The following is a 9,990-nucleotide window of genomic DNA, read 5'->3' on the forward strand; positions in this document are numbered from 1 at the left end:
GATAGCACCATACAGCTCCCCCTGTATATAGTGCCACACAGCCTCCTGTAGATAGGGCCACACACAGACCCTCCTTGTAGATAGTGCCATACAGCCCCCTAGTAGATAGTGCCACACAGCCTGCCTTTAGTAGTGCCATACAACCCCCTTATCAGTGCCACACAGCGCCTCCTGTATATAGTGCCACACAGCCCCCCTAGTATATAGTGCCACGCAGCCTCCCTTGTATATAGTGCCACACAGCCCCCCTAGTATATAGTGCCACACAGACCTCCCCTTGTAGATAGAGTGCCACACACATCCCCCAGTAGATTGCGCCACACAGCCCTCCCCCTTATAAATAGTGCCATACAGCCCCTAGTAGATAGTGCCACACAGTCCCCCTAAGTAGTGCCACACAGCCCTCCCTTGTGTATAGTGCCACACAGCCCCCTTGTATATAGTGCCAACCTGCTCCCCCTTGTATATAGTGCCACTCTGCTCCCCCATTGTATATAGTGCCACCCTGCTCCCCCCTTGCATATAGTGCCACCCTGCTCCCCCCTTGTATATAGTGCCACCCTGCTCCCCCCTTGTATATAGTGCCACCCTGCTCTCCCCTTGTATATAGTGCCACCCTGCTCCCCCCTTGTATATAGTGCCACCTGGCTCCCCCCCCTTGTATATAGTGCCACCCGGCACCCCCCTTGTATATAGTGACACACAGCCCCCCCTCCAAAAAAAATATTGTACTTACCTTGCCCCGTTCCCGCGACGGACGGAGCACTGCACAGGCTCCGAATGGGACACATGCGCAGACCAGCGTGTTGCTGTGACGTCATCACGCCGGCCTGCGCAGAGAGTCTTAACGTGGCCTGCAGCCTATAATATTCAATTTGTATCTACGTCCAAAGGATGCAGATACAAGTGAATGCGGCTGTCGTTAGCACCGGGGCCCCGTTTCTAGCGACGCCAACGGGCATGAGGGCACCCATGCCGCACAGCCCATAAATGCTAGGGGCAGGGCGGCGCCACCTGGCATGGGGGGCTGTGTCGGCGGGCGGCCCCCTCAGGCAGCAGGCCCAGTAACAGCCGCTACAGCTGCTACAGCGCTAGTTATGCTACTGGTGGGAACCCAGCCTAAGGGCTTATTCAGACGAACATAAAATACGTCCGTGCAACACGCGTGATTTTCACGCGCCTCGTACGGACCTATGTTAGTCAATGGGGCCATTCAGACAGTCAGTGATTTTTACGCAGCGTGTGTCCGCTGCGTAAAACTTACGACATATCCTATATTTGTGTGTTTTTTGCGCATCACACACCCATTGAAGTCAATGGGTGCGTGAAAATCACACGCAGCACAAAGAAGCACTTCCATGGGACGCGCGTGATTCGCGCAACAGCAGTCAAAAGTATGAATGAAAACAGAAAAGCACCACATGCTTTTCTGTTTACAAACATACAAACAGTGTCATAATGATGGCGGCTGCGCGAAAATTACGCAGCCACGCATCATATGGTGATGACACACGGAGCTGTTAAGTGCCATTTGCGCGTGCAAAACGCAGCGTTTTTTGCACACGCAAAACGCACACACTCGTGTTAATCCGGCCTAACAAAGAATCCAACGAATATGTAAAAATCCTTAGGCCTTGTTCACATGGCTTTTCTTGCAAGCTGATTCTGACGTTGATACAGTGTACTAATCCAGTGGCGCTGAAAAAATAAAACTGTCAAGACATATCTTGGAGAGAAATCTGCCTGAAACTTCCCATTGAAATTAATGGGAAGCTGAAAAAACAGTGCGATAAAGAGGCTCTGTCACCACATTATAAGTGGCCTATCTTGTACATGATGTGATCGGCGCTGTAATGTAGATTACAGCAGTGTTTTTTATTTCGAAAAACGATCATTTTTGACGGAGTTATGACCTATTTTAGATTTATGCTAATGAGTTTCTTAATGGACAACTGGGCGTGTTTTACTTTTTGACCAAGTGGGCGTTGTGGAGAGAATTGTATGACGCTAAACAATCAGTGACCAATCAGCGTCATACACTTCTCCCCATTCATTTACACAGCAGATAGTGTTCTTATTACATCACTATGATTAGCCACATAAACACACAGTAACGTTACTCAAGTGTCCTGACAGTGAATATACATTAGCTCCAGCCAGGACGTGATGTCCATTCAGAATCCTGACACTTCTGTAGCGTCTGTGTGATGTTTACAGCAAGGCAAGCGTAATCTCGCGAGATTACGATGTAACCTGTTATTTAATACGAGATTACGCTTGCCTTGCTGTAAAAATCACGCAGACGCTACAGAAATGTCAGGATTCTGAACAGACATCACGTCCTGGCTGGAGGTAATGTATATTCATTGTCAGGACACTTCAGTAATTTGCATATTTGACAGTGAGAATCCGACTGTGCATACTGCGGAGTGTAAATTGTACACCGCAGCCAAAATTCCGCTCTGTTATTTTCCACAACGTCTAAACTAAGTTTCCTAAAAAGCTATAGAAACCAAAAGAAAAATAGGCTGCTGCGGATTTCCACTGCAGACTCTCCACAGCAGTCAATTCTGCAACTAATCTGCCGCGTGTGAACTGTGTCAACTACTGAACCTGTTTACGATTAGGTGCCATATCATATTAAAGACGATCTGGCAGCTCTTCTGACATGTCTGCTTTAGTAAATATTCCCCATAAGATAACAATTCTGGAGCATCTTCTCTTAGAACTATGCTGTTCCTCCGTTATTCCTCCGGTAAATGTATGAATAAATTGACAACTTATCAATCAGACGTGTCCCTACACAGTCTGACACTATCATCACTGATTGAACAGTGTCAACCTGTGTAGAGACATGCCCCAATGACGAGGAGAATATCACCTAATTTATCCAGACATTTCCAAGAGGAAAAACAGAGGAATGGTACAATGTATAGTTCTAAGAAAAAGTGCTCTAAAATTGTTATTTTATGCAGGAATATACACTACCGTTCAAAAGTTTAGGGTCACTTAGCAATTTCCTTATTTTTGCAAGAAAAGCACAGTTTTTTTTTCAATGAAGATAACATTAAATTAATCAGAAATACACTCTATACATTGTTAATGTGCTAAATGACTATTCTAGCTGCAAACGTCTGGTTTTTAATGCAATATCTACATAGGTGTATAGAGGCCCATTTCCAGCAACCATCACTCCAGTGTTCTAATGGTACATTGTGTTTGCTAACTGTGTTAGAAGGCTAATGGATGATTAGAAAACACTTGAAAACTCTTGTGCAATTATGTTAGCACCGCTGTAAACAGTTTTGCTATTTAGAGGAAATATAAAACTGACCTTCCTCTGAGCTAGTTGAGAATCTGGAGCATTACATTTGTGGGTTCGATTAAACTCTCAAAATGACTAGAAAAAGAGAGCTTTCATGTGAAACTCGACAGTCTATTCTTCTTCTTTGAAATGAAGGCTATTCCATGCGAGAAATTGCCAAGAAACTGAAGATTTCCTACAACGGTGTGTACTACTCCCTTCAGAGGACAGCACAAACAGGCTCTAACCAGAGTAGAAAGAGAAGTGGGAGGCCCCGCTGCACAACTGAGCAACAAGACAAGTACATTAGAGTCTCTAGTTTGAGAAATAGACGCCTCACAGGTCCTCAACTGGCAGCTTCATTAAATAGTACCCGCAAAACGCCAGTGTCAACGTCTACAGTGAAGAGGCGACTCCGGGATGCTGGCCTTCAGGGCAGAGTGGCAAAGAAAAAGCCATATCTGAGACTGGCTAATAAAAGGAAAAGATTAATATGGGCAAAAGCACACAGACATTGGACAGAGGAAGATTGGAAAAAAGTGTTATGGACAGACGAATCGAAGTTTGAGGTGTTTGGATCACAGAGAAGAACATTTGTGAGACGCAAAACAACTGAAAAGATGCTGGAAGAGTGCCTGACGCCGTCTGTCAAGCATGGTGGAGGTAATGTGATGGTCTATGGTTGCCTTGGTGCTGGTAAAGTGGGAGATTTGTACAAGGTAAAAGGGATTTTGAATAAGGAAGGCTATCACTCCATTTTGCAACGTCATGCCATACCCTGTGGACAGAGCTTGATTGGAGCCAATTTCATCCTACAACAGGACAATGACCCAAAGCACACCTCCAAATTATGCAAGAACTATTTAGGGAAGAAGCCGGCAGCTGGTATTCTATCTGTAATGGAGTAGCCAGCGCAGTCACCAGATCTCAACCCCACAGAGCAGTTGTGGGAGCAGCTTGATCGTCTGGTATGCAAGAAGTGCCCATCAAGCCAATCCAACTTGTGGGAGGGGCTTCTGGAAGCATGGGGTGAAATTTCTCCCGATTACCTCAGCAAATTAACAGCTAGAACGCCAAAGGTCTGCAATGCTGTAATTGCTGCAAATGGAGCATTCTTTGACGAAAGCAAAGTTTGAAGGAGAAAATTATTATTTCTAACCTTGTCAATGTCTTGACTATATTTTCTAGTCATTTTGCAACTCATTTGATAAATATAAGTGTGAGTTTTCATGGAAAACACAAAATTGTCTGGGTGACCCCAAACTTTTGAACGGTAGTGTATATACAGTGAAGCAAATAAGTATTTGATCCCTTGCTGATTTTGTAAGTTTGCCCACTTGCAAAGACATGAACAGTCTAGAATTTTTAGGCTAGGTTAATTTTACCAGTGAGAGATAGATAATATTAAAAAAAAAACTGAAAATCACATTGTCAAAATTATATATATTTATTTGCATTGTGCACAGAGAAATAAGTATTTGATCCATTTGGCAAACAAGACTTAATACTTGGTGGGAAAACCCTTGTTGGCAAGTACAGCAGTCAGACGTTTATTGTAGTTGATGATGAGGTTTGCACACATGTTAGATGGAATTTTGGCCCACTCCTCTTTGCAGATCATCTGTAAATCATTAAGATTTCGAGGCTGTCGCTAGGCAACTCGGATCTTCAGCTCCCTCCATAAGTTTTCGATGGGATTAAGGTCTGGAGACTGGCGAGGCCACTCCATGACCTTAATGTGCTTCTTTTTGAGCCACTCCTTTGTTGCCTTGGCTGTATGTTTCAGGTCATTGTCGTGCTGGAAGACCCAGCCACGAGCCAGTTTTAATGTCCTGGTGGAGGGAAGGAGGTTGTCACTCAGGATTTGACGGTACATGGCTCCATCCATTCTCCCATTGATGCGGTGAAGTAGTCCTGTGCCCTTAGCAGAGAAACACCCCCAAAACATAATGTTTCCACCTCCATGCTTGACAGTGGGGACGGTGTTCTTTGGGTCATAGGCAGCATTTCTCTTCCTCCAAACACGGCGAGTTGAGTTAATGCCAAAGAGCTCAATTTTAGTCTCATCTGACCACAGCACCTTCTCCCAATCACTCTCAGAATCATCCAGATGTTCATTTGCAAACTTCAGACTGGCCTGTACATGTGCCTTCTTGAGCAGGGGGACCTTGCGGGCACTGCAGGATTTTAATCCATTACGGCGTAATGTGTTACCAATGGTTTTCTGACTCTAACCTCTGGTTTTCTTGGTGACTGTGGTCCCAGCTGCCTTGAGATCATTAACAAGTTCCCCCCGTGTAGGTTTCGGCTGAGCTCTCACCTTCCTCAGGATCAAGGATACCCCACGAGGTGAGATTTTGCATGGAGCCCCAGATCGATGTCGATTGACAGTCATTTTGTATGTCTTCCATTTTCTTACTATTGCACCAACAGTTGTCTCCTTCTCACCCAGCGTCTTACTTATGGTTTTGTAGCCCATTCCAGCCTTGTGCAGGTCTATGATCTTGTCCCTGACATCCTTAGAAAGCTCTTTGGTCTTGCCCATGTTGTAGAGGTTAGAGTCAGACTGATTAATTGAGTCTGTGGACAGGAGTCTTTTATACAGGTGACCATGTAAGACAGCTGTCTATAATGCAGGCACCAAGTTGATTTGGAGCGTGTAACTGGTCTGGAGGAGGCTGAACTCTTAATGGTTGGTAGGGGATCAAATACTTATTTCTCTGTGCACAATGCAAATAAATATATATAATTTTGACTATGTGATTTTCTGTTTTTTTTTAAAAATATAATCTATCTCTCACTGGTAAAATTAACCTAGCCTAAAAATTCTAGACTGTTCATGTCTTTGACAGTGGGCAAACTTACAAAATCAGCAAGGGATCAAATACTTATTTCCTTCACTGTAGATATATATATATATATATATATACACATATAATTCAGGTATATAATATGTATCTGCACTGTTCTCTCTCCCACATAACATACATACAAGCACTATAGGGATATAGAAGTGAGATCATGCTATCACACAGCTGTATTACTGAAGAACCTGCAGGACAGACTCCACTGTACATACGTGTTCTCCTGATAGGGATGATATTTATTCTACAGTAATATTGAGAGTCATCAATGCGGCTCTCTGTCTCACTACTGTAATATGTGAATATGGCCTAAAGAAGCACTCCAGACAGAGCTCAGTGGGGGTCCCCATTTTAGAGGTCCTATACTATGCTCTGCCTGGATTACTGACTTCTATACAGTTATCTGTGTTACCATTTATAACCTGTAACTGCGGAGATAACCGGAAGGGATACTGTAGGAAAGAGCGACAGGAACAATTGCTCAGCAAATATTTTATTTTTGGTGAAGATCCACAATAAAGAAGATGTGTGACTGTTATATAATATTATTAATGGCCATGTCCTCATTGCGCCCCCTGTGCTATTCCACCATCAGTGTCCAGTGTAAATTTAATTGCTAGTTGACAGATTATTAACCACTGGACAGAGCTCTATACAGACATTTGTGGACAGCGGGTTCATAGATTGCTGGTTGTAACATGTATTAGGGCCTCAGCTACAAGTGGTACCAAACTAAGAGCTTATGATATAGCGGTACTGATATTATAGTTGTAATAATCAACTATCATGATCAAGTCCGATTATCTACCAATATAACAGTAGTGACATCCCGCAGATTTTCCACCTGCCCTGCTACCTACAGCTTCTAGCAGCAACCTGGCTCAGTGGGTAAATGCACCAGCTGCAAATAAATAATTCAGACTTATGGGCGACACTGCAGTGTTTCCTCCAACATCTGGCCCTATTAAGAAAAATTCCAAATATTAGACGTGTGTGTGTGTGTGTGTATATATATATATATATATATATATGCTCTGTACTATGACAATGATCTCCTGACAGATAGTAGAGAAATCTCTGGCATGACGGGCTGGCATTTGTACAAGAGATGGATGGTTCACATTTTAGTATTAGCGTTTAGTTATTATACTATACAATATATTACGCTCTTTTCTGCACAAAGGAAAATTTATTAGTCACAAAAAAAATAGTCCAGAGGGGGAGGGGCTTCTTTTCTCTAGATGTTAATGATAGATATAGTCTGATGGAGAAAGGCTGCGGCAGGTGCATCTCACACAGGGGCAGCAGCGGGCAGATCCAGTGACTACTCCTTAGTTATATCCTCCATGACATCTGGAAGTCTCCGGCTGTGATGGGAGGTCCAGTGTGTGGCTTCAAAGCTTCTTAGAGACCTGTGGATAGAGGATCAGGTTACATGGAGCCGACAGGTACAGCAGCATTTACACAGAATGTCATATATTCTATTATAAATATTGATTCAATTGGATAATTCTGGCATTGCACTGCAAAGAAAATATTAATGCCCCCCCTTCGTATTGCAAGAGCGAGGGGGTTGCAATGAAGAGTGACATGTGGCCATCTGTGCAAAGAAAAAGGGGATCCGGCCAACCGTGTTTTTGAGATTGGTGGGGCTCTCAGTGGTCACCAATCACACTTTAATGGCATGTCTAGTTGTGATCCCATAGTTGTATATCAGTAGAAAACCCTCTTGAAGGGGTTGTACAAGAATCTAAAATTATTATCTATCCACAGAATAGGTGATCATTTCCTTATGGTTAGGGGCCCCACCGCTGGGACCTCCACTGATCGTTAGAACGGGGATCCCGAATCCTCCGCTCTATTCAATGTCCTCCTCATTGCGGTTGAGCAGTGAGGAGGATATTTAATAGAGCGGTTTTTCCAAAATATACAACTGCAACTACTACTGTATATAAATGTATGTAAGACAAAGTAATGAGACATAAATCCTTCCCAATTCCACGTACCTTGCCAGTGGGATCTGCCGGTAATACCAGGGCTGTTCTTGGATTATGACTCCGGACACTGTAGGTTGGGTCTCTTCTCCACATTTTCATTTGTCCAACGAGCAATTTAAAATTTTTGTTTGTTCTTGAAGTTCTTTTTTAAATAAGTAACTAGTAATAGTCCTCCGTGCAATGTTTTCATTGGTTACAAAAAGTTTAGTTGGAACATTTTTTCAGGAGGAGCTTTATGGCTGTTAGGTTTTTAGGTGGCACATACCTTGCCAGCATTGCGCCCAGTCTAGGGTGTGGAGCTAGACTGCTCAGGATTTCCCTGCCATACATCCTGGCTTCGGGGCAGCGGTCCTGTAAAGATTGAACTACAGCCGGTATTGCCCTATCTGTGATCCCTTTTCTACCAGACAGAAAGAAGTCTGGGCCCATTCTGTCCACCAAACCTACAAGATGCTTGACTGTGGTGGATCTGACTTTGCTGTTGTTGTGGCAGAGTCCTCCCTCTATTAGGGCTGTCAGAGCGCGACCTGGGCTGACATTTTCCACCATTGATGTCAGAGCGCTGTCCACTGCTTCACGGATAAAGGTGTTGGATTCCCCGGCCTTGTGTAGCAACACCCGGACAGTTTGCTGGAGGTCGCAGTCCATGTTCACCTGCAATACTGTGAACATCATGTCCAGGCACTTGATCGCTGCGAGGGACACTGCGGATCTCAGGTTGGTCACTTCCTTCATTACTGCTGTCCTCAGGTCTTGTATTATTAGAACAGCAGCTTCAGGATGGACCGATATCAAGGATGAGATGGTGTCAATGCCTCGAATCTTTTTCTCCCAGTCCTCGTTTTCCAGCAGGATTAAGGCGTCAGCAACGGTCATCTTGGACTGGGACATCTTCTTTAGTGGTTTATTGTGCGTTGCTTTATGGCTTTGGACTGCATGATGACTTGATGGTCCTATAGATGGTAATACAGATGTCTTCTTCCTCTCAGGTGCAGGAGGCTCATCATGCTGGTTCCTTTGATGTAAATAGGAATTGTTATACTGCACCGTACTCACAGGCGTTATTTTTGGTAAAGGTTTTGATGGATACGCCTGGAGAGAATTCCTCCCATTGTTCATATTCCTGAGTTCTTCCAAGGTCTTTTCCGCTGCTGCAATATACTTTTTATATCTTTGGCCAGTTTCCTTGGTAACCTCTTTTTCTGTGGCTTTTTTGGGCCTTTTAGGTGGTTCTGGGGTGTTAGGGATTTTCCAACCCAGATTTTTTCCACAGTCACCAGATGGCGGATGTTTGTCAGGGATTCTCAATTGAAGATTGCTGGTCAACCTGGCCAGCACTCTCTGAGCCACCACATCCCGGTAGTCAGCAAAGTTGTCACCTAGGCTGTACTTGTGATTCATGCCATAACAGATGGAGGAAATATCTGAGAGGTCAGAATCTGAGCTGGATGTTACCGAGCTACTACAGTCAAAGGAGTCTTCTGCCCACATCTTCCAAAAAATTATATAAAACACTTGGTGCGAACACCAATATCACTGCTTCTCTCTGTAGGGAAAGTCCAGCAATGTACAGAGTACTCAGCAAGCGAAGTTCTAATACAATAGTTTCACCATGACGCTTCTATGACATCAGCCAGACCTGTAGAACTTTTCCCTTAAAGGGCCATTGACTTAAAAATAGACGAATATGTTTAATATTGTTCACAAGTAAAACACCTAACAGGACAAGTACTGGATACAAATATTTACTGTTAATTGTTGTAAAATTTAATTTTTGGGGGGAAGATTTATTTATTATCAGCCAATATTTATTTATTATCACCCA

The 9,990-nt window shown here is 43.7% G+C and overlaps 1 protein-coding gene across 2 annotated transcripts; it reads right to left on the reverse strand.

The window, feature by feature from the left end:
- Window positions 1-7,337: 7,337 nt before the first annotated feature.
- On the reverse strand, window positions 7,338-9,743 carry LOC142761381 (TOG array regulator of axonemal microtubules protein 1-like). 2 transcript variants are annotated; one of them, XR_012883624.1, is made up of 2 exons: window positions 8,175-9,743; window positions 7,338-7,580 (listed from the first exon to the last, which is right to left on the reverse strand). XR_012883624.1 is itself a non-coding variant. In XM_075864571.1 (2 exons), exons 1-2 carry the CDS (start codon window positions 9,654-9,656, stop codon window positions 7,573-7,575), a joined length of 972 nt encoding a protein of 323 aa, XP_075720686.1. In that variant the 5' UTR covers window positions 9,657-9,743; the 3' UTR covers window positions 7,338-7,572. The 2 variants fall into 2 exon arrangements, 1 of the variants encoding a protein (XP_075720686.1); XM_075864571.1 differs by having other exon boundaries at window positions 8,693-9,743.
- Between the last annotated feature and the right edge of the window lie 247 nt (window positions 9,744-9,990).

Source organism: Rhinoderma darwinii, chromosome 4 (assembly GCF_050947455.1).
Source record: "Rhinoderma darwinii isolate aRhiDar2 chromosome 4, aRhiDar2.hap1, whole genome shotgun sequence".
Lineage (NCBI taxonomy): Eukaryota > Metazoa > Chordata > Amphibia > Anura > Rhinodermatidae > Rhinoderma > Rhinoderma darwinii.

What these genes read in the sequence shown, in the direction of transcription:
- LOC142761381 (XM_075864571.1), bottom strand. Translation starts at nt 9,656, where the DNA reads ATGTGGGCAGAAGACTCCTTTGACTGTAGTAGCTCGGTAACATCCAGC.